Source organism: Sporothrix schenckii, assembly GCF_000961545.1.
Source record: "Sporothrix schenckii 1099-18 chromosome Unknown Cont49, whole genome shotgun sequence".
In the NCBI taxonomy this organism is placed as follows: domain Eukaryota; kingdom Fungi; phylum Ascomycota; class Sordariomycetes; order Ophiostomatales; family Ophiostomataceae; genus Sporothrix; species Sporothrix schenckii.
The window spans coordinates 2,105,249-2,131,155 of record NW_015971150.1 but is presented as its reverse complement, the minus strand read 5'-3'; the positions used below and the strand labels follow the sequence as shown (position 1 = coordinate 2,131,155).

Sequence of the window (25,907 nt, the reverse complement as noted above, 5' to 3'; positions counted from 1 at the left end):
TGACAGGCCGTCGTTTTGCAAGGGTGTGTTGCCTGCCTCGATCTTTTGTTCTTTTGTCTCTTGTTCTCTTGGCTGCGCACTTCCTTGTTGTCTCGCCACACTGCGACACCTTCTGCGTCGTGCTTCTTTCAGGTCCCTCTTTCAGGTCCTTCCCGGGCTTTCACAGTGCACATCACTATCAAAACACGACGGCTGCTTGGTGACCTCGTTGACATCTTTCCCCCATTTTTTCTTGCGCTCTTTGTTTCTTAATTTAGATGCAATGTCGCGCGTTTTTTTTTTTCTTTTTGCCTCTAGGCCAGACCTAGACAACTAGACCTGCTGGTCCCAAGCACCTGTCCTTCACGTCGTCTTGGCGCCGGCTCTTCAACTACTGTACATCTACTCTTGTGCCCAGGAATTGATCTCTCACTCTTACTTGCCAATTGGGGCGTGCCCTGGCCCACTTTCAGAACACTTTCCACCCCTGAGCGCAGTGGGGAAGGAGCGTTCAGCAGTAGAGAAAAAATAGGAAGCGACAAAGGAGAGCGAGAAGTGAGTGCAAGGTGACGCGCACACCATTCGTATTCTCAGAGTGCAGGAGCGGCCTGGCACAGTGCTACATGCGTTGCAACACTGTCTTCTTGGGCGCAATTGATACGAGCTTACTCCGTATTAATTCTCGGGTCGCTTTGGGAAATGCACCTTCCCGGATTGTTCAGGGGAATGGAGGCCCAGAAAACAGGAGACAACGCCAAAATTCCACAATACCAAAATACGGGGAAGGCGCGTCGCAACGAACGAAATGAAGCTTCTCTCCCCATTCTGCACTGCCACCATCGGCTCGTGTTTGGGAGCTGTTTGGAACAAGACAAAGGGACATTGGAAAGGAGGCCCCAGCCGAACGGCCTGCAGCTCTCAGGCTGGCTGTTGCCCATAGTTCAGCCAGATTCAGCGTCGGCTATCTTGAAACACGACGAACAAGCCCATCCTGAGGCCCAAGAGCGCGATGTGGTCCTTGGAACAACGAAAGAGAGTATTACGGCGTACTGTTGTGACAACAGACACAGGGCTGTCCTGCAACGATACAGGTGATGCGGTGTTGCTGCAGAACGCGTGGTCAGCCGCCGGACAACCAGCCTTTCGGTCCAGTGAAGGTCTATTGGCTGGTGAGTCTTCCCACAACAAGATCAAAGCAGAGGTCAAGTGCTGGTGGGTGGGGACGGCCCTGTTCGCTTGTAGCCTGTCTCAAAACACCAATTGTCAGAGGCCAGCGACCATGCAGCATGTCACTTCGAAAGCACGAGGGCTACCAAGGCCAGGCCCGTAAAAGATTCATTTGGCCAGGAATCCGATACATGACTCCGTCTGCAAAGGTCGTGCCTGCGTCTGCGTACGACTGTGCGAGTTGCATGGTCGCGCGTGTTTGTTTGCTCCATCAGAACACAAATCGCAATCTTAGTTGCACAGCCACGCAGTTGTTACGAACGAAAGGGTGGAGGAACAGTGGGACAACTGGGCACAGGCTCTACTAACAGAGCCAAGGGCCAATCACAGTACGGGGCCTTCGCCGTCAACAAACGATTGTCTGCATAATGTTTGGGGAGTCGTAACAAAGACAGCACTTAAATGATCGACAACACAAAGAAGACAAACGTGGATTGAGACGAGAACGACAAACACCAAGCCTCTCGACCAAAATCCAAAGTGAAGGACGACGCCCGACGACGGACACAACACGGTACAAGGGCTCTTCGAAACGATGAATGAGGCTGTACACCCACGAAAGGACTGTGGTCGATGTCATCAGTCGGCACTGACTGGAATGCGATACTGGGGCGGCTGCTCGGCCAAGAAAGCAGAAGCCAGAAGAACGGGGGCTGACCCGTATTAATACGGCTTGACTTGATGCACGGCTCGAGACGCTGTATTGTTGTAAGCCATCCGAGATGCCAGTCAGGGTGGAAATACAGTTTGCCTTCCTACCCTTCAGATCGTCGATATCTGGATGTGCCAAATCGTGTCGACACTTTTTGGATGCCCGACGGGATGAACGGACGATCGAACTGATCGACAGCTTCACAAATAGAGACTTGGGGGCAGATAACACGAATTCTTGGCAATCTGCGACCCGAGCTGTGTTTTGGGCCGCCGGTCGATGTGATGCACTCGTTCTCATGGATGGCATCGCGCGGCCGGGTCCCGTTCTGCCCGATCCAGGTAAAGGGAACGAGAACGCACGCCGGACAAGGCAGCATGTGCTCTTGTTACAAAAATAAAATTAAAGTTGTCAGAGGACGAGGCAAAGAGATGGAAAACAAGGTTTAAACTCAGGGTCGCAGGGTCCAGACGATCGAGTCCGTTGGGAGCTCTTGGGAGCTCTTGGGAGACAAAACGTGGGAGACGGCCGAATCAGAAACAAACGAGGGGAGCGCGCAAGGGAGCCCCTTCGCGATCATCAAACATGACCATGAACACTCTCTAGAGAGAAGAGGGCTGCATAGGGGTTGGCTGGCGGCTGCATCTAGGCTCAGCCATCCATGCAGTGTGTGACCGTGGTCATGAGGAACAGACAAGAGAGGCATCTATGGTTCTGGTTGATCTGCGAGGCTTTTATGGTGTGAACGTCGAGAATCGTGACTTTCGCTCTGTGCGTACTCTTTTGTTTATAACCTGTCTTCTCACATCCATTTTCTTTTTCACTTTCAGTGAGCTACGACGTACTTCGTACTCTGTACTGCGGCACTCAACCTTGACAACGTAAGTCTTCCTTGCGCTGTGTCTATTCCAAACAGCAAAAAGGGGCCGCTCCCAGTTTTGAAACAGCGCGGAACAAGACACCTGGGGCGTGCCACTTTTTGCCGCCTTTACCCATTTTGCTACAATGCACACTGCGAGACGGAAAAGAAAGGCACGGTAGTGCGACGTACATAGTTGGGGGGGGCAATCTATTCGATAGTGAGGCGTGTGCAGAAAAGCCGGAAAGGAGATCGTGACAGCGAGGAGTTGGAAGAGGCCAAGCCGGGAAGGATCGACGACGGATTGCCTTGTGTTTACTACGTGTGCTTTATTTAATCTATTCTGCTGTGTGAGTATGGAGTATGCGCTGCAGTTCGCGGGCAGAGGCGAGCGGGCCAAGCAAAAGGGATGGATGCCGCAGGGCGGCATGTGCAATATGAACAAACTGGCGATGCCTTCTTTTCGTGGAGGAAAATCCTGCTTAATCAACAGCAATCTCGCAACCCAGAAATCCGGGACTGTTTGGCTTTTTGGTCGGTAGGACGTCATAGTCACGAGATGCGATGACATGGAAATGAACAGGGCATCAAAAAGAAAGAAATACAGAAAGTAAAATAAACCAAATAGTGTTAAAAATACGTGTATTGCTTTTTTATTTTTAATTCGTAATATTTCATATTCACGCGAACCTTGTCGTATCTACACATACAATAGTAAAACAAGGCACAAATAACATAAGTCACTGATCGCAAGTTAGAAATTCTTCAAAATCGATTGGAAAGCCTTTGACATATGTTACATGAGAAACAGATGCATTATATTCCATGTTAACAATCTGTTAACATGCTTCCGGATATCATTTCCACGCCTTTTCGCCAAGACAACATGTCATAGAAAAACACCAAAACGCCTGAATAGACTTGACAACATCACCACAACTCGAGCTCTGCCGCGCACATCTACAGCCACTCCTCGGGCTGATCGTTCCACGGCTTGTTGCTTCGCGAGTAGTCGTAGCCCAGCTTGTAGCTGCTCATCAGCTCCTCCTGGTCCACGCCACAGTGCGTCTTACCGTCACGGCCCTCGAACCATCCCAGGCCGTACTTGTGGCCCATTGCCTCGAGCTTGACCAGCATCTCGGCATTGCTGCTCTTGCTCGTGCCCACAAAGCTCCACAGCATCTTGCTCTGGTGGATGTACGCAAGCACCGACGCGATCGTGTTGGGCTGCCGAGGCAGGAATGGACGCCGCCGCCGGATAAACACCACTGTCGCCACGATGCTCATGTACGACAGGATAAATGTGACAAGGCCGAGCGTCAGCCAAAACGACAGCGCCGTCTCCTCGCCGCTGTCCGCATCGGTGTCCGCCGTTGGCGACGACGCGCCCGTTCCGATAAAGTCGTGGCCCTCGACTGTGGCTAGCGACGTCACCAATACTGTCAGAACCTCGGTCATGACCGTGCCGAAGCCCACAAAGAACACCAGGTAATGTCCGTTCTTGAGCGCCTGCAGCGCCACCCACAGGAAGGGCATCGCCGTGTAGTCGAGAGTCAGCGTCTTGGCCGGTGCGTGCCGGCGCCACAGGATGTAGTATGGTTCCATCATGCGCACCGATGTCTCCAGACCGCCCCAGCCGAGCTTGATCGCGACGGCCAGCGCGGTCAGCAGCCACGCCGCCTTGTCGGTCAGCACGTTGGCCGGCGTGAAGAGCACAATGGGAATCAGCGCCGCGAACAACAGAATGCCGGCAATGTAGGGGATGCAGCCCCGTGCGCGCAGCATCAGTGGGTGTGGGTTCTCTGACATGTGGCTGTCAAACTCCTTGTAGCGCTCGCGCTCGGCCAGCGAGACCGGGTTTTCGTCGTCGGGCGCCAGTGAGGAGTTGCGCAGCACGTACCGGTGGTCCTTGAGCTTGTTGTGGATCTCCTTGTGCGTGACAAGATCCATACCTTTGAAGTCGGTCATGATATGGCTGACAACGGCCATGGACGCAAGACCCGCAATGCCCTTGACGTCCGACAGGAGGCCCGAGCGCCGTCGCTGGAGCAGAAAGAACAGCACACAGCCCAGCGCGGCGATCACAAAGAGAACGACGGTCAGGAACCGGGACCACACGGCACCTATCACCACTTGCTTCTCGCCCTGGGGGTTCGCCAGCCGCGCGTCACGATTCGGGGTCAGCACGATGGTCGCGGCGCTGAGCGTCGGCACGAGGGACACGGCCAGCAGCGACGCAATGGAAGACACGGCCACCGCATAATGCTTGCAGTACAGGGCGCGGAAGGGCCGGAAGAAAGTAAAATATGTCACATAGTCCACGTTGATGGACTCGTCCGCCACGGCACCGTCCCCCTTGCTCATCTGATAGAACGCTTCGAGCCGCTTGACTTCAAAGTCGGTGATCTGCCAAAGAACGCCGAACGTAACGGCGACAATGGTCGGCGCAAACTTGACCGTGAAGTAGAGCCCGCCCGGAATTTCCTCAGGAGAGTGGAACTTGACCAGCGGCCGTGTCAACGACATGCGGTAGATGAGCTCCTGTGCAACGCCAAGCACAATCGACAGAAGAATCAAGGTCATGAGATAAGGCCATCGCATGGAAAAGGGTCGCCAGTTGGGCTGCGGGTAAAACACCTGCGTTCTCTGCGTCCCGTCGGTGGTGCCCATGCGTAATGGGATGGACGATTGCCGCCGATTCGCGCTGCTCATGCCGCCACCCGCAAGGGGATCGGGCCCCTCGGGGCCCGACATCACGCTCAAGTCGACCTTGGAGCCGACGTTGGCGATGTCGGAATCATCGTTGGCTGTATCGTCACTAAGGTTTCGACTATGTCCATTGTCTTGGTTGTTGGTCGTGGTATCGTCCTCCTCCTCCTCCTCCATAATGATTTCGACGATTTCACCCCTCCGGTTGGCCTCGCTCTGTGCAAGTGCCCGCACAGTGCCCTGTCGGGACAGCTGGCTGGTGCTGGTGGGCGAGCCGGCGGTGGGTGTGAGTGGCGTGGAGGCCGAGGCAGATGCCGTAGACGAGGACGCCCATCTTCTAGATAGCGTCCGACCTAGCGACGTTCCGCGGCCCGAGCCAAAGATTGACGTGGGGCTCTTTGCTGATGTGGTGTGGTGGTCAGAATGAGAGGCGTTGGCCAGCAGCTCTGACTCCTTAAGTTTCGCTCCTGGTTCAAAACCCGCTCCCAGGCCCATTGTCAGCGTTCCGCGAGCCTCCTGCTCGTGGAGACGCTTGATAAACGCCTCGTCCTGACCCGTTGTTGGGCCAAAGAAGCTAGACAGGTCTACGGGGACACTGCTGGACGCCATACCGCCTGCGCTCCGTTGGGGCGGCATACTGTCGTCGCCGTTCTCCATGTCGTGCTCGGCTAGGCGAGAGTATGGCTTGGACGAGGTCGGCGACATGCTCATAGGTGCCGCATTTTGAACCAAGCTGGTCATGTCGATGCTTTCCCTCGTGCCACCGTACGGCCCTTCTTCCATTATGGTACTGTGTGACGAATTGGCGCGGCGCATGCTCCGCTGCCGCCCGGAGAGCATGTTGCTGAGCCGACGGGTGATTGTGGCACCCGCAACTGTGGGTGCGGAGCTAGCACCGTATCCAGAGTTGTACGTTGAGTATGGAGCCGGTTCGGATGCAGCTGTGGACACTGTCCACGCACCGCCACCACCACCCTGTGTTGTTGGTGGAAGATGTCTATATTGAAGAACTGGTGGTACAGTGGAGGTCGGCGCCATGGGCACGGATGTTGACGGGGCCACAGCTGGCAATGTTGTCGGTGGACTATCTGTATATTGCAAAACCGGCGGTACGGTCGAGATCGGCGCAGATGGTACTGGAGTTAACGGAGCCACTGCTGGCAATGTTGTCGGAGGGAGGGTAGTTGGCGGAGCGGCTGGTATTGGTACTCTTGTGTAAGCGTTGAGGGATTCATCATAGACGAGCGAGTCGAGGGACACAAGCGACGCACGACCGCGGAGGGTCGGCTGTGGGTCGTATGGAGACGGCGCAGCCGCTTGCTGGGCGCCATAGTTGTCATAGTCGGTAATGTCCGAGAAGCTGGAGATGCGATGGCCAACTGTGTCTTGAGATCCCTGTGATCGGTTGAGAGGAGGCGCGTTGCTAGGCGTGGCAGACCCGGACGAGGGCACGGAGACGGAAGCGGAGGAAGGTGCTGGAGGACCGTGGCCCGGGGCCCACGTGGAGCCGTACGGATCCATGGTCTCTTATGCGCACATGGTATTAAGAAGGACGAGGAAGAGAGGAGGATGGTGAGGAACAAGGAAAATGTTGGAAGGTAGCAAACGAGGCAAACAGGCGCAAAGCCAAACAGAGGAGTGCAGGCACTGCCCTCGACTGGCTATGTTTATAGGTATCTCTTGTCGTGTTTGCTGCTTTACTGAGACAGGCGCAACGAATTAAGAAGAGTCGTCAAGACAGTCGGTGCAGACTGAACAGAGTGGTCAACAGCGTAAATACTGGCGGAGGATGTGCCTGAAACGAGTGGCTTGCTGCTTTTCCCATTCGCGTGATGTGGTTGGCGGGGATAGGATTTTCGGCTGGTCGAGATCCGCGGCAGTGGCATGCGATATCAAGAAAGGAAAAAAAGAAAGATAGACAGAAAGAAAAGAAGAGAAAGAAAAAGCGACGGCAGCGACAGACCGAGTATCGTGGAATGGGAGGAAGAAAATGCGGCTGGTGTGAGGACGAAAGATTAAGGTAAAATCTAAAAACAGCTCCAGCAAGACAAAGACAGCGATCGCCGGGTATCTTTAGACTGAAAAGGGTAGTCTAGCCGGCTCTAATGAGACCTTTGGTGAGGAAATGGAACTGGACCAGGGGTTAGGTGAGAGGGTATTCGTCGAGGAGGGGGGAATCCGTCAGCAGTGCTGACACCAGTGGTGATTGGAGGCGACGACCTCTAGTTCGTTTTGCCAGGCCACGCATGCAGGCCGTCTGTGGGCGCAACGGAGATGTATGGGATGCGATAATCGACTCGAAGGACACAATGGCGAGAATGAAAAGAGAGAGGAGAGGAGAGGAGAGGAGAGGAGAGGAGAGGAGAGGAGACGAAAAGACAGGAGGACAGTAATAGATGGAAACAGCAACAAGCGGAGGGAAGTTGCGGAAAGAGCTGGGGAAGGTAAGAACAAAGGCAGGAGCAGAAAGGGGGAAAGCGCGACAGGGCTGAAGCGCCCACCGGACGAGCGACCGTTTGACACTGGGAAAAGAAAAAGGGAAGTTGCTACGGCCATCCTGTTGGCAGATTGCTCCTTCCCTGGATTTGTATCAAGGCCTCGATCTCGCTATACAGGGCAACAGCAGCAACACCAAGTTGCATACCCTACAACTTATGGAAGGAAGGTACACCTTGCCATGCCTTTCGAATACGATGCAACAAGCGCCGTATTCGCTTTCACCTACACATACAAAATGGCCCCGATATAGGACGGTATTTGACGATTAGAACGATCGCTTCAACGCAGCCGCGACGTCGTAACAGAGGACGAAGCGGCTTTTTCGTGTGTGGTCCGACACGCGTCCAACAGCCAAAATTTATTGGCGGCCAGCGGGAGGCCTACGACAACGGCCGCCCTAAGACAAGCGCTAGCGCACCGCGTTCGTTTGACAGATGTAGGGAAGGGACGAGGGGCCTGCTGGCCAGGAACTGGGGCAGGCACTGGCCAACCACTGGCCCAGCCAGCGATCCGCGCAGTTGAGAAATCGACACGGGGCTTGGGAAGGGCTGGTGGGGCATCCCTATGCACCCTCGTGGTCGACTGGGACGACCCAATCGCCTGGCGACATGGCAGGACCTGGCCATTGCCTGCCGCACCTCCTTGCGCATTTGGTCGATTTCGTGAGCAATCGTGCTGCAATTGTTTTGCCGCAGGGAGAGGTGCCAAGTCTAAATTTAGGCGGGCTGTGCTCCTTCCTTCCCAAAGACCACACCAACGAAAGGAAGTAACGACGCACACTTTTTGATCGAATGCAAGACGCGCACCTTCTCTGCGAACTGGATGTCGTACATGCCTGAGCTGGTCGTAGAAGGAACCTGCAAATGGAAAGAACGGATGCCGAAAATACGATGCCTGCCGTGCGAACAACTTTTTGAACCAGATGTTTCTATTTTCTGTCATCGTCTGCTTTGCTTTCTGTTTTCTGGTTTCTTAATGGGCCAGGTTTGCCGCGTTCTGTTTTTCGTCTCTACGTTGCGCCACAACGTCGCTTGTTTTTACGAGGCTTTCGAACTGGTAGGGTACCACTGCATGGCCCCCATCGGACAACCCTCCATCATGCACGCTTGTCTTGTATTTTCGACAATCTTTTTTTGGGAAATGGTATCATTTTCTTTTGCATTTGATTCTGCTTGCCTTCCATCTGCTATCTGCTCTTGCTTTTTGTGTTCGCTCACCCAATTTTGATAGCTCCTCGACTCTCTTCTTCCCCATATGTACCTGAGGTGTCGTCACTCTCGGGTGGTAGCTGCAATATTTGCAGCGCATTCGGCGCGTGCTCGCTCGCCAGGATGACCGCGCCAGCCTTGGATGTGGACAGGTAGGACAGCTCGGGCAGCTCGGCCGGCGCGTTGCGTTTTTGCCCATCTCGGCAACCAACTTGCCAGCGACGCCCGAGACAATACCCGTGGCCTCAAAGGGCAGCGTAACGAGGTCGAGGAAGATGGGTGCGAGGTCGCCGGCGACGTCGCCGACCAGTGCACTGCCAAACAGCGGCAGCAGCGTCTTGTCGAGCAAGACCGACGGCGGGTCGGGTGCGGCCAGTGTGACGGACAAGAAGCGTGGGGGCAGGGCCAGGGCGGCCACCAAACAAGTGTAGAAGCGTGTGTCTACGGTGTCGACCCAGCTTTCCCGCTGCTGCGTGCCGCGACGCTGGGGCCCGTGGCCGCCGAGGTGGTGGCCGCCACCGCCGCTGCCACCACCGCCTCCTCCTGCACCTCCACCGCCGCTGCCACCGCCGCTGCTCGTGATGCCCTTGCCAGAGCAGTGCGCCAAGTTCAGGCCAGGGACAATGTACGGTACGACGTTCCGTTTTCGCAGCAGGTTGAATGTGCGGTGCTGCAGCTCGGCCGGGTTGGTGGGCAGCGGATCGAGGTCGATCTGGTGGAGCGACGGTAGGCTGGCGATGCTGCCGCTCATATTGTTTCCGCTGCTTCGGTTGCTGGGCCCGCCGCGCTGGTGACGCGTCTGGGATTGCGGGTGGGACAGCGAGCCCGGCGAGACAAACGACGACTCGAGCTCGGAGAATTCAAAGCCACGAGACAGTAGCGCCTGGAGGACACTCTGGCGGTCTTTGCTGGGCACAAGTATGAAGTCGGAGTAGTACGTGGTGATAAAGAAGAGGGGGATGCCGGCCAGGGCGAGTGGCGACGACAGGTCGACAACACGCGAGCCGGCGTCCATGCCTCCGCTCATGACACAAAGTGCTATGTAGACTTCCTTGGCAATGGACACGGTATTGAGCGCGTCCGCAGGCAGGTGCTCGGCGGCGGCCTGGAGTGCTGGCGCAAAGACGTGGGTCGCCCAGTAGGAGTGGCAGACGATGGAGCACTCGACGGGGGTGATACTGAGATTGAAGAAGGTGTGGGTGTACTCGGATGTGAGGCCCTCAGGCGGGTCGGGGTCATCCTCTGGCTTGGAGAGGCTGTGCGCCTGCGGCAAGAGCATCTGCAAGATGGGCTGGAAGAAGGCCGAATACAGGTCCAATGGAATGTGGATTAGGCTCAGCTCGCCATCCTATGGTTGTTAGCGAGTTGTAGTGTTGGTGCAAGGGACACTGTGAGGCAGTAAGGCACTGAGGCTGTGATGCCGCAGTGTCGTGGTGATGTTGATCGAACTCACCAGGAGCGAAACCTGGGCATTCATTCTGTGCCAGAGGTTTGCCCCGCCAGGCGGGGTGCGTTTTCGTGATGCTGAGAGACTGAAACGTGCGTTTAGTTGTTGTGGTTGCTAGTTGTTTGGTCGTATCACGGAGACGTTGTTTTAGGCGATGGTTCGGTGAAGCTTTTTTGAGTTGTGACCAGTCACTATAAGATGGCCACAAAAGAAGGCAAGACAAGAGTACAGCAGGGCCAGTGACAAAGCCGAAACGAAGAGAACAGCATCAGAAACAAACAAAGAGGAGCCGGTCCGGATGCGTGTCTTGGGAACCATATGCCGATAAAGAATGTAGTTCGTATTATGGCGATGCATTATCACAATGGTATAATGCTATCGCCAGTGGCCGACTAGTGGTGGAGCCTTGCGTGATCACTGGAACGACGTAAGAGAAAATCGATCAATCAGTAATAGCTTTCGATAGGCCCCAAATTGGCGGCGATAAAGGAGAACAACTGGGGGAAAAGGACAAGGAGAGAGCTCCAACAGCCGGACCAAGACTAAGATGACGTTCAGAAGGCGTTAAAGCAGTGTTGTGGCGGCCGTGGGGAAGCTAAAAAGAGGGAACTAAGAAGGAGTCCGAGATAGGAAATAGGAATGAACGAGAGTGGGACAACATGAGAAAAAACCGGCAAGGAATTGAAAAGCGAACCAAGGCTCCAGCTGCATACGCTGAGAGTTCGTTTTCAACGTCCCATGTCGATAAGGAAGCCGTCAAGACGACAAGGACGAGACGATATGTGGCACTGACACCATGGAGCGAGGAGCTAGTGACGAATATGCAGGATGTGCAGAATATGCAGAACATACAGAAAACGTGCAGCCGTTGTTGCGGAGGGGCGAAAAAAGAAGGTTAAACGAAGGGCAGAAAAAGAAACTAATGTCACATTCAATGAAATAAGGTAATGAGCTGTAGTAAATTGGCTGGCGCCGGCTTCTCAGGGGAAACACGCCGTAGGGGATGTGGAACCTTTTCTTTCTATTTCTTTTTTATAAAAAAAAACTTATCTTACCGCTTTTCGTTTTCTTTTTTCCTTTTATATTGCAGAGGGTCAACAGAAGGCCGCAGGATGTCACGTCAGACTGCGATCTTCGGTGGCCTGAAGACGAACTGAGGAGGTGAGAAAGTGGGAGACGGAGATAGATAAGAGATGGAACCTGAGTCAACAATGGGGGACTTGAGATTCCGTCAATAGCCGTGACATATCAGAGTTGTGTCGGGGTGGAAATTAAGTGGTTAAGTGCATTGCTTTCCATAGGCTGCTTGCCTTAGTTGACAACTCGGGAAGGAGTCAGAGAGTTGTGAACTCGAGATGGTCCGAGTTGCGGAAGGTGCGAGTGCAAGTATCAGCGAAAACGGAAGGAAGCTGCGATGGACCCACCATCCGGGGACAACTGTCAATTGCGTGTACGGAGAAGAGGACGAGCACGGCGAGCAGGGTGGACGATACGAAGAAGCAAAGGCAAGGTCAAAATGAGGTGATCACCGCAAAGATTTCTTTGGATAAAAAGGGGTGGGAGAGAGGGCAGAGGGAACGACGAGGGCCGCCATATTAAAGAACATCGGCTACTTGTGATCACAAGAGGGGAAGCAACAACAAAGCAAACCAACAAAGCAGAAACCGTGAAAAATGCCGAATGAAAACGAGGGGAATGTACCCCCACGCTCAGGAACGGGCTGCTCTTGTGGGGAGGAGCGATTGGGGTCAGACGGTCTCGCTGCCCAAGTGCATCTTGAGCGAGACGACAATAACGCCACGGACTATTAGATGATGACCAAAGCAGTCGCATCCTGGTGGTAATCCTGGTGGTGACCCACCATCGTGGAGTGAAACGACGGATTTGGGCGACAAGCGAACTGTGTTTTGCGGTCTAGAGCCGGTCGGACGATGAACTGACCGGGGAGAGACAAGTAATAAGCTAAAGGCCATTACGCAGCAAACATGTCAGAACCATAAGGCAACGAACAAAAATAGTGATAGACAGAAACCGAACCACAGCGACCATGCAATTATGTCTATAAACTATGTCCCATGTCCATCTGGTAGTCTACACAGGCTCGCACACAGGCCCGCCGTCGCCTCGGATGCCCACGACCACGAGGTTGCGCGGGCTCTGGTCGTACGAAAAGACACTCTCGACCCAGCAGTCGCGCACTAGCCCGCGTGCTTGCAACTCACGCAGGTACTGCCAGCGGTCGGCGACGATGGCTGACTCGACGACGCCGGCGCTGAAAGCCATGAGCGACCACACGGCGCTCAGTTCGCGCCGCCGCCGCGCATTGCCGCCGAAGCGCGCATTGTACTCCTCTAGATCGGCATCCGTCAACCCAGCCATCTTTTCGGCGACAGCTGCGTTGACCGCGGCGTTCTCGGCCGACGAGGCAGCGCCGTAGCCGTTCCCCTGAGCGGCCATCTTGGCCACGGCGCCGCGCACGTAAGCTGGGAGCGATGCGTAGCACGCCTTGCGCAGCGAGCCAACAATAACGGGCGTGACGGCGGTGTCACTCTCGTCGCCGGGAGCGCTGTCGCTCTTCGCCGTGTCTCCCAGCCGGACTCTCTGCAGCACACCCCGGTCCAGGAAAATGCGCTGCAGGATGGCGCGGTAAAAGTGGCGCGTGAAAAAGGCCTCACTCTCGGCTTCGGTCCAGTTGGCCGGCGCCTGGCACGCCATCATGCGTGCCGTGATATTGAACCGGATCCCTTCATCGGCGTCTGCTTCCGGTGTATATTTAGCAAACCGCTCGCTCATGGGGAAGCCTTCCGGGTCCCGCCGCTCCTCCTCGCGTACGACGCGACCGTTGACCGGCTGCAGTGTCGGACGCCGCTGCATGCCCGGCACCTTGTAGGTCGGTGGACCCAGTCGCTCCGTCAATAGGTTGTAGCAACAGCCAACAATAGCAACGGCTCTGACGGCCGGGTTGAGCTCCAGTGCACGCAGGCCGTAGTGCGACAGGTTGCCACACGAGTGAATGGAGACTGTGAGGAAACTAGACGGGCTGCTAAGGATGCTGTCTTTCTCGCTTTCTCCGTTTTCGTTTTCTTGCCGTAACGGTTGGACCTGGGCGAGAACGTGCGACAGGTCGCCGTTCTCCAGCCGGCCCTCGACATACTGGATGAGGTTGTCTGCCTCGTCTGCCATTTCCCTGTCCTTATCTTTTTGTGACTGTTTCTGGTTTTGATTTTGCTGGATCTGTGCGTACGCTTCCGCGGCAATCTCGTTCCTCGACCGCATGTCGGCCACGATCGTTGGCTTTGGCACTGTCGCCGCTGTCTGTTCTGATGGGCCCGTCGGGTCCACTTCACCACGGTCACTCCCTCCACCTTCGTCACCAACTTCACCCTCATTCTCGTCGTCGCCGTCCTTCTCGACCTTTTCACGCTCTAATTTTGCAACCCGGTTCCGCACTTTGTCCGTCTGCTTGGCCGCCGCGCCCTTTTGGCTCAGCAACTGCTGCTGGTACAGCTTCTTGTTGCGCATTGGCCGCACTGGTGCCGCCATCACGCCGGTCATCATGTCCAGACCCTTGGCACCGGCAATGTTGTGGCCCTTGCTCTCGACTGCAACAACGCCTCGACGAAGACGCCTGCTCTCACCGCCACTGGCCCTCGATTTGCTGGCCAATGCGCGCCCGAGATAGTTTTGTCCGCTGCCGACGTCCACTAGATGCGTAATGGGCGTAGTCGGCATGTCGCCTGACAGAGCGTCCGCCAAGCGATCCACATACTCGGAAAACTGCGTCACCTCGTGTATCTTCTTGACATTCATGCCCATGGTAATTTTGCGCGGCAGTTTCGCTGTCGTCGCCGCAGCCGCCGTGGCCGGCGGCAAGTTTCGCCGCAGACTGAACCGCCGCACGTCGTGGACGTAGTGGACGAGGCTGGGTGGCGGTGGGACGCGGCCACCGCTGGAAGACATAGCTGCAACAGACGCATCGACGTCGTCTCGCAGCAAAAAGTCGAGCAGCTCCATGGGCGTGCGATCCAGCAGAAATGGCTGCCAGTCGGCCGGAACTACCGAATAGAAAAGGCCCGGTTCTGTCGTGTAAAAGTCCATAATGTGCACGCCGCCGCACAGCACTTGAAATACGGGCGTTGACGCCACATAGTGTAGCAGTTGCTCGACGTAGTCGTCTGCCGATGCGAAGTCGTCCGCGTACGGCAGCGACCTTTCTGGTTTCATGGCGGCTGGGGCGCCCCTGAGCGTCTATGACAGTGTCTCTGAGATGCAGCTACGCAGTCTTGCGCTACGCCACCATTCTAGTAGTCAAACGAAAAACGCTTGGACTTGAAGATGATGATCTTGAGACCAAAGGGGGTGTAGATGTTGCGCCTTAAAAATCAAGGCGTCGTCCTGTGGGGTCGTAGTAGGGCATGAAAGAGAGAAGCAAAACAGATCAAAAGCATTCGTCAAAAGTAATAACAAACTGAATTGAAGCCCGGCACCGAAATTCAACCTGTCGTTGATGCAAGTCTGCCGTTCGTCTCGTCTTGTTGTCAATTTGATATCACAGCCTGGCTGTACTGAAAATTTAGGGCCATTTTGGCCGCTATTGGCTACTGGACGGCAGGAGCAAGGCTGGCTCACAGGCCGTTGCCTCCTGGCCAATCACAACCCCGCAATGGCCGCAAAATGCAAGTACCCACTTTTCCAGCTTCAATAAGCCAAATTTTCGAGATGCATTTCGACAAATACCTTTAGTCGAACCATCGCCATCGCTATTGACCTCGACCACGGGCCGTTCTCACGACGAACGACCCGATAACGACGATCCGACTTTTGTACGACTAAATCCACCCACAAAGACACTGCTGCTGGTCCCCTTCCGGCACCGCAGCAACCCTCCAACCGCCAAGATGGTGTTCATCCTCGGCGTCAACTTTCACGAGATGAAGCTCGTCCAGGTACGGACCTCCACTACCCTCGGCCGTCGTCGTAGTGCTCCGTCTCCCCCGTCCTTTATCCACTCGCTGACTCCTACCCAGAAAGCACTGCAGAGATTCTACGCTATCGGCCCGCAGACGTCGGCCCGCATCCTCGCCAAATTCTCCATCCACCCGCGTGCAAAGATCGGCTCCTTGCCGGCCAAGACCATCACGAGCCTCACAGCTGAACTGTCCAACATGACAATAGAAAACGACGCCCGCCGCATCGTCCAGGACAACATCAAGCGCCTGCGCGACATGGGCACCTACCGCGGTAAGCGGCACGCCATGAATCTGCCGACGCGCGGCCAGAAGACGCGGAACCAGATCATGACGGCTCGGAAGCTCAACAGGATCGAGCGGAACGGTTAAGGTTGCGCTAGGTGGGAGGTAGAGGCAAAGGGGAGGAAGGGAGAGTGCGGAAGAGCATTGTTACGACCGATGACCACACATGCGTTTTGCTTTTCGGTGCTATGAAACTTTGTATATACACATCTAAAGATGGGGTTGGACCCTGTACGATTACGGAAGAAATGGAATTGTATTTGTTCAAGAAGTCCAACGGCTGTGGCTCGACTGCTTGAGAGTTTGTGAGCTTGAAGGTGACAGCTCGACAGCTTGGCAGCCTAGTTGTGTCCTTTACGCATTGTCACATCTCTACGCAGTTGTGTCCTCTTTTAAACGTACTGGGTCGTCCTCGAGCGGGGGGACACCAGCCGCCTGCAGTTTCTCGGCCACTGCGTCCACCTCGCGCCAGACACGCAGAACGTTGCCGCCCGCCACCAACGCCGCTTCCTTGTCCGTTACGCCGCGCCGCAGCAGCTCTGCCACCAGCGCCGGGTACGCCGCCACGTCATCGAGGCCGCGCGGCGTCGACCCAATGCCGTCAAAGTCGCTGCCGAAGCCCACGTGCTCAAAGCCAATCAGACGGCCAATGTGCAAAATGTGCGTCGCCACGTGCTCGAGTGTCGAGTTGCCCGGGAAGAAGGACGGCACGCCGTTGGCCTCCTCGGGGCTGCCCGTCCAGTGGCACGACACAAAGTCGGGCGCAAAGTTGACCATGACCAAGCCGCGGCGCGCCTTGACCAGCTGCAGCACATGGTCCGGCACGTTGCGCGGGTGCGGGCATACGCTGTACGCGCTGCTGTGGCTGAAGATGATGGGCGCCTGCGAGCCGTGCCAGCCGGCCTCCTCGTCCGGCCGGCCACCGAGCACGTCCTCCATCGTGTCGACGCTCGTGTGCGACAGGTCCACAATCAGGCCGATGCGGTTCATCTCTAGCACCACCTTGCGGCCTAGCTCGCTCAGGCCGTCAAAGTACTTGGGTGCCTTGCGGAATGGGCTCTCCCAGAGCGCAGCGTCGGCATATATGTTGGGGCACTGTTTTCCGGGTGAGTGATCAGTCCTGGCAAAACTGGTAAATACGAAAGCAGAGGACCTGGGTCACTCACGTTGTGCGTCAGCGTCGCGTACCGCGCACCGAGGGCGTGGTACAGACGCAGGTTCGACACCGAGTTGCCGATCTGGTGCAGGCCCTCGACGCCCAGCGGCGAGATCAGCTGGCCCTTTTCAAACGCCGCCAGCGCCGTCGAGCTATTCACGTTGGGCGAGAACACGTCCGGGTACTGCTCCTTGAGCCGCGCCACGAGGTCGATCTGCAGCAGGGTGTCGCGCACACTGGCCACGTAGTTGGCGTCCGACAAGTCCGTGCCGTTCTTGGGGCATGGCGCGAACACGCTCCAGAACGCGCCGCCGTTCTTGCCCGCCCGCAGCCGGGGCAGATCCACATGCTGCGGCAGCCCGTCCTTCTCAAACCCGTTGCGAAACTCGTCGTTGTTGATGTGGTTGTTGAAGTACGCGCGAATCGCAATCGGGAAGTCGTTGTGTCCGTCAATCAGCGGCGTCGCCGCCAGGATCTTATCCACTCGCTCCTCCACCGTCAGGTTCGAACGGTGCCGGCCGCTGCGGCATGGCATCATGTGCCGGCCGTGGAGCATGTGCAGGCCCAACAGCAGCGTCAGGGCCACGAGGACGAACGCCCGCACGACAATGGCGGACGTTGACAGCTGCGCCCGCTTCACTCGCTGCAGAAGTGTTTGAGGGCGGTCTGCTTTGGCATCGGTGGTCAGCTCAAGTGGCTGGTAGGAATACCCTGCCTTTTCGTAAGCCTGGAAGTCGGCCATAGTTGCCGGGGTGAGATTCACGCTTGGAACTTGGAGTATGAGTGTGAAGCTGCAATGAAGCTGCAATGAAGCTGCAATGAGCTGGAATCGGTTTACAATCAGCTACCAAGCGATGATGTTGAAGTAAAGGAAAGAAGTAGATGCCGAGAGGGGCGGAAACGGCACACCACAGGGAAGGCGCTCTTGGTGACTGTCACTCTATGTCGCCATCTCTAGGAGGAACGTGCAATTTGTTGAGATAGCTGGATGAGGAAGCTGCTTGGTAAGTGGGTTGGAGCTTTCGCTATCGCTCACTTCGTACAAGGAAGGTACGCAAAACAGTGCGAATAAAAGACAGCGAGGACAGGACAGCCTAAATTCTGACGACAGCACTGTACCGCAGATGCCGGGTATTTGAGCACACTGAAGCGGCCTAAGCGTCCAAGAGCATTATCGACTATGTTTATCTGATGCGTCTGTTGAACTGGCAAGGAAACAAATCATGTCTCCTTACATCAAACACTGTATATTATAGTTTCTCGCACGGCTACCCCCAGAATTGCTGCGCCGTCATACAGTGCGAATATCGACCGATCGTCGTTTAGTTCCTGGCGCTTCAGTTTCATGGCTGCAGAAAGACATGTTAAGACTGATCCTTATGCATCTACGGAGTACTCGAATAATGGCCGCATTGCTGGGTCAACTGACTGAAGGCACAGAGCGTATGTTCATGTATAAGCTTCAGGGGTCTGCATCCTCGTAAGCCAATATAAAGTGGAGGGCGAGGCGTTTTCCTGCTCCTTCCAAGTCCACTCACTGACAAGAGGAAAACCGACATGCGCCGTTGGAGTCCGTTGGCTGCCCTTTGCCCTCCTTGAATTGTAGACCAATCAGCGGCCGCGTATGACTGCCACAACATACCGTGCGCCACAGCGCCCAGCACAGTACAGCGCTGTAGTGGAGCAGGAAGGAACGGCGCAAAGCTACCAGCCAGCAACGGCAGGGGCAAGAACCGTCCAAATTGGGGCCGTGTTCTTACCCCTTGCGGACGTCTGGTCACAGGCGTAAAGTGCAACAACCTCCTGCTGAAAGCTGACGGCAGGAACTAGGGCTGACCTGGTCTGCGCTGTGCCTTCCTATCCAGTCGTTGCCAGTTGTGTTGTTATTTTTCTGCAGCAGCTGCATCGTCTTCGTATTGCCTCCTTGTCCTTTGTGCTGCGTAACTATCACGATCCCGTTCGTTCGACAGCGGCCAGCTCTTCTTCATTCGCCCACTCTCTTTGTCATCAGCATCCTCGATTTTGTATTCGCTGCAGTCTTCCTGCGGCCTGGCCACGGCTCGACGAACTGTCTCGGCTATTTTGCGACATCGTCACTCTACGACCAAAAGCTTCAACGTCCAGCGACAGTCGACATTGACGCTGCCCACTCTGCTATACGACGGGGCAGAAGTCCGGTCCCATATTCCCTTCGCACCGCCTCCGCGGTAATCGCTTCTTAGTGCGCGCCCTTTTGCTTCTCGCATCGACTTGACGAGACCGTTGCAGTTCGACTCGAGTCTCGAACGTCGATTCCAGTCTCCGATACCCTTTGCTTCTTCCCCGCGTACCCAGCTCGACGTCGCCCGTCATGCCTGGATTCGCAGATTCGTTCTGGTCTTCGGACTATGCTGCAGGTAGGCGCTCGCCAGGAGGCCGGGCTCTAAACTTGGCGACTTCCGTGCATACCATGGTGAGACACAGCTAACAGCTTTTTCCTTTCGTTTCTGTTCTTAGGCCTGGGCATCCTGTTCAGCAAGCTCCAGCAGGGCGTCATCGAGAACAGGCAGCTGCTGATCGTGTCCCGGATGCGTGCCGAGGCCGAGGAGTTGTACGGCCAGAAGCTTGGTGAAATCCCATTGACCGTCGACAAGGTCCAAGGCGGCTTCTCGCGCGACGACGGCGCCAGCGTGCGCAAGGCCTACGAAGGCGTCCGCACGGAGATGGAGGACGCCGCACGCAACCACCGCAAGATTGCGCAGAACATACGCGACCTCGTCGTGAACCCCTTCTCGCGCTGGTGCGACGCCCACGAGGCACGCATTCAGGACAGCCAGGACGAGCTGCAGACACGCATCAAGACACATGACCGCCAGCTCGAGCAGGTCAAGAAGCTGCGCAACAACTACTTCAACAAGTCGCGGCTGCTCGAAGACCTCGAGGAAGAGAACAAGCTGGCCTTCCAAGACCCCGAGACGAGCCCCAAGAACAAGATCCCCGAGATTAAGGTCGACAAGGAGGAAGGGCCCGAGGAGGAAGAGGAGCCCTACGAGATCGGCGACGAGACCTACCAGCCCGACCAGGTCAAGAAGATCCTGGCGCACATGCTCAACAACATCAAGATGGGCGAGACCAAGGTGCCCATTCTCGGCACGTACCAGAACACTTCGGCCGGTTCCGACATTGTTGAGTACCTGCAGAAGAACATGAACACCAGCAGCGTCAGCTATGCCGAGCGTATTGGCCAGGATCTGGTCACGCACGGCTTCCTGCGGCTCGTCGGCAATGTCGGAAACACGTTCGCCAACAGCTCCAAGATGTCGTACCAGTGGCGACCCAAGGCCTTCCAGCTGAGCGGCGTGCCCGAGAAGAAGGCTGCGCTGGGCCGTACGTTCTCGCTGAACGCTGCCGGCAACGACCCAAATTCCATCGACTCGCCCGTCATCGGCACCGTCAACGAGTACCTCGAGAAGTGGAACATGCTGGGCACAGCCTTTCCCAACGAGACGCCCAGCGACCGCATGCGGCGCGAGGCGCGCGAGGCTGACGAGCGCTACAAGGCTGGTGTACGGCGGTTGGACGAGCTCCGCTGCGAGCTGGAGGAAGCCATCTTTGACCACCTGCGCTTTCTGGAGCGCTGCGAGCTCGATCGCCTCAAGGCTATCAAGACAGTGGTTCTCGATTTCTCGGGCACGATCAGCAACGTGATCCCCAGCCTACAGTCGACCGTCGACAAGCTCGTGCTGTACCAGGAGACGGTCCAGCCTCTCGGCGATCTGCGCTACCTGCTCGAGAACTACCGCACCGGCAGCTTTATTCCCAAGGTCGTCACATACGAAAACTACTACAACCGGGTGGACGAGGATACGTTTGGTGTGGACCTGGAGGCGCGTGCGCGCGCAGACAAGAAGCGTGTGCCCATTGTGGTCACGACACTGCTGACGTACCTCGACCACCACTACCCCGACCTCGAAGGCGACGAGGCGCGGCGCAACGTCTGGCTGATCGAGGTGCCGCTGCACCAGGTGCACAAGCTTCGTGCCAAGGTCAACCACGGCAAGACGTTCTCGCCTGAGATCCTCCAGGAGTTTGATATTCCGACCATTGCCAGCCTGCTCAAGCTCTATCTACGCGAACTTCCCGGTATGTGCCCGCCGCTTTATATATCTTTACATATCCATTTTACCAATCACCTCTTGTTACTAACAACTCGCCCTCTCGCTTTCCAGACTCCCTTGTTTCCTCCCACGTCTACGAGATCATCCGGACCATCTACCAGACGCCGGCCGGTGAGATGCCCGACGATGCACGCCGTGTGCCAGTGCTGCAACAAACGCTCTCGCAGCTGCGCTTGACGAACATTGCGACACTCGATGCGTGCATGAACCATTTTACGCGACTCATCGAGCTGACATCGGCGGACGAGACGTACGTGACTGCACTGGCAACGACCATTGCGCCTTGTGTGCTCCGGCCTCGGGTCGAGAGCTCGCTGACGATGGAGGAGCGCCACGCATACCGGCTGGTGCGCGACCTGTTTGCGCACAAGGACGCCATCTTCTCGGAGCTCAAGCGCCTGTCGGCGCTGACTCACTCGTCATCCATTAGCCGGCCGTCAGGTAACCTAGCTGCCGCTACCGCTCCTGGCGTTGGTGGTGGTCCGGGCAATGGTGGTGTGGGTAACCGGCCGCGCGCCATCAGCACAGACGAGAGCAACCGCAAGGCGCACATGGAGGAGCGCACGCGGGCGCTGCTCGAGAAGGCCAACGGTGGCCGCAGCCGTGCGACGTCACCGGCACCCAGCCCACGCGCCAGCACACACCGGCGGGAGCGCAGCATTGGCGGGCCCGAGACGCGCTTCCCCATCCAGACGAGCCCGACGGCGTCGGGTGAACGCCACCGGCAGAGCATCGGCCCCATCCTGGGTGTCAAGCGCTCGAGCCTCGAGGTGCCTGGTGACGGCATAGCAGCGGCAGGCATTGTTGACCCGTCAACCACGGGAGCCAATGGCGGTGCATCGGGCCTGGAGGCCTCGGCCTTGCCTGCGGATGGCACTTCGTCTGGTTCGCCTGCTGACAAGCGCAGCAACGTGAACCGGAGTAGTGTGCGGTTCGTCGGCGGCCGGCGAATCGTGCCTGTAGCAGCAGGCGGTTCAGCCGGTGCCACTGGCGCCTCCACAGCAGGTGCCGCAGCGCCAGCTTCCGAGTCAGGGAGTGTTGATGAGTCGGGCAGCCACCGGCACTCCCAGTATGCTGTGACGCTGGTGGACCGGCCGATGGACTAGGAAATGTTGAACACGATATGATGCCAGGCGCTTTGTAGGACTGATGAAAGCGGCAGACCATTACGTGGCAGTGCCAGCTTGCGCAGTCTTCACGTCTTTTCTGGACTTGGGTTATTTTTTGACTGATTTGTTTTCGTATTGTTTTTCATGTTTCCTTTTTACTTGCTTTGCGGGATTGACTTTCCGGTATGCCATTTTTGTTTCCCTCCATCTTGTGCTTCTTTTGTCTTTTGCACTTGCGCTTTTGTACTAGACAAGCCGCGTTTTGTTTATGGAAAGCAATGGTAATAAAAGCTGCTTTGTTACCTTATGATGATCGTTCTGGGCTGCATGAGCTGTGTCTGGAGTGCCCTGTCACAGCGATACATGTACAGTGTATTTCTCTGCATGTACACATCAATGCCGAAACAGGTCGCGTGGCTGACCAGCTGTCACTTTTTCCACTGTCTGTCAGGCCGACCGAAACCAATCCCAGAGCGCCACATGCTCACGGCTGAAAGATGGAGCGGTTGACCCCAGTGCGCCCATTGGTGTTGACCCGTGCTTTTCGGCTGCGAATATGGGTCAGCTCATTGGAGGCGGCGCGGCAGCGGTGAGCATGCATACTTTGAAAAGTGTCCTGCCGATGCCAAGGTGACGAGTCACGGGTAGTAAGATTACTTTTGGTGGAGCTCAGAAGTACATCATGTTGTTCGTTACCTTAACGGTCCTTTGTTACTTTATTGAAAGGCTGATCAAAGGTCGTGTTCCCGTGGGCGAGTTGGACTCTGGAGAGCCCAGACCTTACAGCATTTCCTTCGTCTAGGTGCAATTTAGCGCTCATCTGTCTCGGCACATCCTTTTTCTTCCTCTTTTCTGATTTTTCTCCTTTTGGTCTCATGTGGCACTGTCGATCAGGTATACCTGGAGCGAACCGTATTAGTGAAATTGCGGTTTTCTATCACGGGCTCCGTTTTGCGTTTTACGAAGGACGTTTTATGTTTTGAATACGGGCAGTGGATTTTCTGTTCTTTTTTTCTTCTTCCCCTTATCACCTGTCGCCTGGTATCTCGTTCCCTCCCGCTGTATCCTTCTCTATCCCCCGTTTTCCCGTTCTGTTTCACAAAGAATCATTTCCCGCATTCTGCCTGAGAGCTGTCAGTGCCCTTTGCGCGGCCTCTGAACCGATTTGTTGGCTCTGTGTACTTCATCCCAATACCGACTTTTGAATTTCTTGTTCGTATTTTAGGCGACTTTACCTATTTGGCTGTTCGGATACGCACAAAACCGAGCCACAGTCCATCTGAATCGTGTGTGCCAGTGGTACCCGCAGATGAATGGAGGAAGTACTCGGCTCATTTGCTTCTGCCCTCTCCATTTCGCTTCATTTCCTCTCTCTATTGTTCTTAAAGAGCCACAGAGACCAAGGCGTGCTTGGCGTGTTAGTCGGAAGGAACCAGACCCGCCCCAGACCAGGAAAACAAACCGAAAAGGGGGAGCACGGGGAGACGACGAAAACATCGATGGGCCTCTGATGGCCTCGATCTGAAGGGTCCCTTCGTCCCCTGTGATGTCCTGGCCCATTTCCCTAGCTCCAGTGGCGGTGGCCCATTTGGCCAGTCAAGGACTAGTGCAAATTCTCACCAGGTCCAGGCCTGATGCGACATGGGGAGCGTCCAAGGCGAGGACAACGCCAAAAGCACACTGACCTCATTACTCCGTACACAAGCACCCCCTGGTCCGAGCTGTGTCGCGAAAGATGTCACAACTTTCTTGCCTTGCCGTTTCTGTTCCTTTCTAAAAAATACTCTAAATCCAGCTGCAGAGATCCACCTACAACGGAGCAAGTCCCTTCAACTACGTCGCGAAAGGACAGCTCGAGCAGAACAGGGAAACGAACCAGAATGTTGTCCACAAACGATAGCGTTCTCCGGCGCCCCCTTTTGCCTTGATTTGTGTAGTATTGAAACCCTTCGACTGCATCGTGAAATAGAGACATGACGATGCAATGGATAAGTGAGCATGGTGCGTAGTACATTATGACGAAGTACGACGAAATCGAGCACTTCAACGTGTACTTTGAGCGCCTTTGAAGTTCGAAATTGTCCGCACGTTCGATGCACCTACTCTGTACTTTATAGAACGTCCTGTTCGCTCTTTCCTCACGCCGACTCCATTTCGCTTTTGACTGTCCGGACGTACTTTCCGGAGCAATTTGACCGTGACCATCCTTGCTACTTTTCGTTCAGGTCAATTGGGGCCCACTCGCTCTTTCCGTTTAAATGATTTCACTTTGTTTTTTTTGTTTCTGTCTCGTTGGGGTGTCATTGGCCCTTTTCGTTTTACAACCGCCCCACCCACCAGCCACTCACTGCCATATGATGACGTATTTTGCGCGGGCGGGCTGTGGCCAAGCTCATCAGGCACCCTCATTCCTTCCCAGGCGGAGGGTCCATCATCGCACTTGCCCTGACCTGGCGGGATGGCGCGCTAGACAAAAAGTTTGCTCGAACTTCTCCGACTGCATCGTTGAAGGAGAAAATAGAAACACGGGAGAAGTTGTACGTTTGTCTAAAGCGGAATAGCGAATGGGAACAGAACAAAGCCCCTGGAACAAGCCAACGAAATGAAAGCGCCCCCTAAAGAGTCCGAAATAGCAGCGACAGACCGGAAGGGTGCCTGATCTAACCTTCCGCTATCATCTTTAGCGACGGCGATCACGTTTAATAAAGACGACGACCGTCAAAGAAAGACCTACGAGTAGTCAAAATGATAGCGCTCGTTGTACGACGCTGCTCCTTGCCAGTTCAAACGGCAGCCTGGGCGGAAGACGGAAGCAAAATCGAATCGAGCAAAGCTGAAGCCAAAAAAAGAACACGAGAGGAAGGACACAACTGGTCGTCAGCCGAACGGCAGTTGTCAGCCCCCGCCTTTACCTTCTTTGGACTTTCTGTTCTGTGGCTCTTTGACAGCTTTGATTGGGCTCGTCTTACGACTCCCGTGTTGCTTTTTCCGGTGTGGCAGTGTGCAAGTGCAAAAAGTGTTGTCTGGAACCTGGAAGGACCTGAAAGGCAGAACAACCAGAGCTTGGAGGTCTCCCCAAGACAGCTCGACGATACCTGAGCAGTTTGCGCGTCGAGTGTGGCCGAGACACAGGGTGACCAAGGACACTAACAACCCGCATGAGCGGTAAGACGGCTCGTGGCTGGACGACGTATGTGTACGGTCTGGCCGTCGCCCAAGCCAGCCGAGCCAGCGAACCAAGCTTCCTCCAAACAAGCTCAGGGAGGCAGCCCTGCAGAGTGACGACGTTGGTAACTTAGGCGATTCCAAGGCAGGAACACAAAACGACAAACTGCTCACAAAGGCACGAGACTGCAGACGGACGCTGGAACGGCACTTGGCCTTGCATACAACTACGATGGACTTTTCCCAAGTCTACTACGTAGTGACGTCGTACCCCTGTCTCACCACCCCTGCTCGCCCTGCCCATGACGCCTCCACGAAGTACGCTTGGACAGAACAGCCATTTTGCAGCTCCACCCAAACAAAACCTAACCAACGCCACTGTAGTGGCATGTGTCGTGTTGACCCACCCCCTGTCCAGTCAGTGACGATGTTTGATTTTTAGAGTGCGTTCCGTCGCAATACGGAGTTCCCTCACACACCCACGAGAA

General features: G+C 55.7%; 7 protein-coding genes across 7 annotated transcripts; 3 read left to right on the top strand and 4 right to left on the bottom strand.

Annotated features, from left to right (window-relative positions):
- Positions 1 to 3,677: 3,677 nt before the first annotated feature.
- Positions 3,678 to 6,947, bottom strand: SPSK_04883 (uncharacterized protein; the record flags this gene model as incomplete). The annotated part of the gene is made up of 1 exon (XM_016731643.1): positions 3,678 to 6,947. The coding sequence occupies one exon, from the start codon at positions 6,945 to 6,947 to the stop codon at positions 3,678 to 3,680; it is 3,270 nt and encodes a 1,089-aa protein (XP_016583207.1).
- A 2,124-nt stretch (positions 6,948 to 9,071) lies between these two features.
- SPSK_05229 (uncharacterized protein) lies at positions 9,072 to 10,610 on the bottom strand (the record flags this gene model as incomplete). Its single annotated transcript, XM_016731979.1, has 2 exons — positions 9,072 to 10,481; positions 10,587 to 10,610. 2 exons carry the CDS (start codon positions 10,608 to 10,610, stop codon positions 9,072 to 9,074), a joined length of 1,434 nt encoding a protein of 477 aa, XP_016583206.1.
- A 2,061-nt stretch (positions 10,611 to 12,671) lies between these two features.
- Positions 12,672 to 14,804, bottom strand: SPSK_05049 (uncharacterized protein; the record flags this gene model as incomplete). Its single annotated transcript, XM_016731802.1, has 1 exon — positions 12,672 to 14,804. The coding sequence occupies one exon, from the start codon at positions 14,802 to 14,804 to the stop codon at positions 12,672 to 12,674; it is 2,133 nt and encodes a 710-aa protein (XP_016583205.1).
- A 674-nt stretch (positions 14,805 to 15,478) lies between these two features.
- On the top strand, positions 15,479 to 15,919 carry SPSK_05653 (small subunit ribosomal protein S13; the record flags this gene model as incomplete). The annotated part of the gene is made up of 1 exon (XM_016732395.1): positions 15,479 to 15,919. The coding sequence occupies one exon, from the start codon at positions 15,479 to 15,481 to the stop codon at positions 15,917 to 15,919; it is 441 nt and encodes a 146-aa protein (XP_016583204.1).
- A 285-nt stretch (positions 15,920 to 16,204) lies between these two features.
- SPSK_05235 (membrane dipeptidase) lies at positions 16,205 to 17,730 on the bottom strand (the record flags this gene model as incomplete). The annotated part of the gene is made up of 2 exons (XM_016731985.1): positions 16,205 to 16,952; positions 17,021 to 17,730. 2 exons carry the CDS (start codon positions 17,728 to 17,730, stop codon positions 16,205 to 16,207), a joined length of 1,458 nt encoding a protein of 485 aa, XP_016583203.1.
- Positions 17,731 to 19,338: 1,608 nt separating this feature from the next.
- On the top strand, positions 19,339 to 22,251 carry SPSK_04923 (GTPase-activating protein RGD2; the record flags this gene model as incomplete). The annotated part of the gene is made up of 3 exons (XM_016731683.1): positions 19,339 to 19,384; positions 19,452 to 21,110; positions 21,197 to 22,251. 3 exons carry the CDS (start codon positions 19,339 to 19,341, stop codon positions 22,249 to 22,251), a joined length of 2,760 nt encoding a protein of 919 aa, XP_016583202.1.
- Positions 22,252 to 24,999: 2,748 nt separating this feature from the next.
- Positions 25,000 to 25,353, top strand: SPSK_05699 (uncharacterized protein; the record flags this gene model as incomplete). The annotated part of the gene is made up of 1 exon (XM_016732439.1): positions 25,000 to 25,353. One exon carries the CDS (start codon positions 25,000 to 25,002, stop codon positions 25,351 to 25,353), a length of 354 nt encoding a protein of 117 aa, XP_016583201.1.
- Between the last annotated feature and the right edge of the window lie 554 nt (positions 25,354 to 25,907).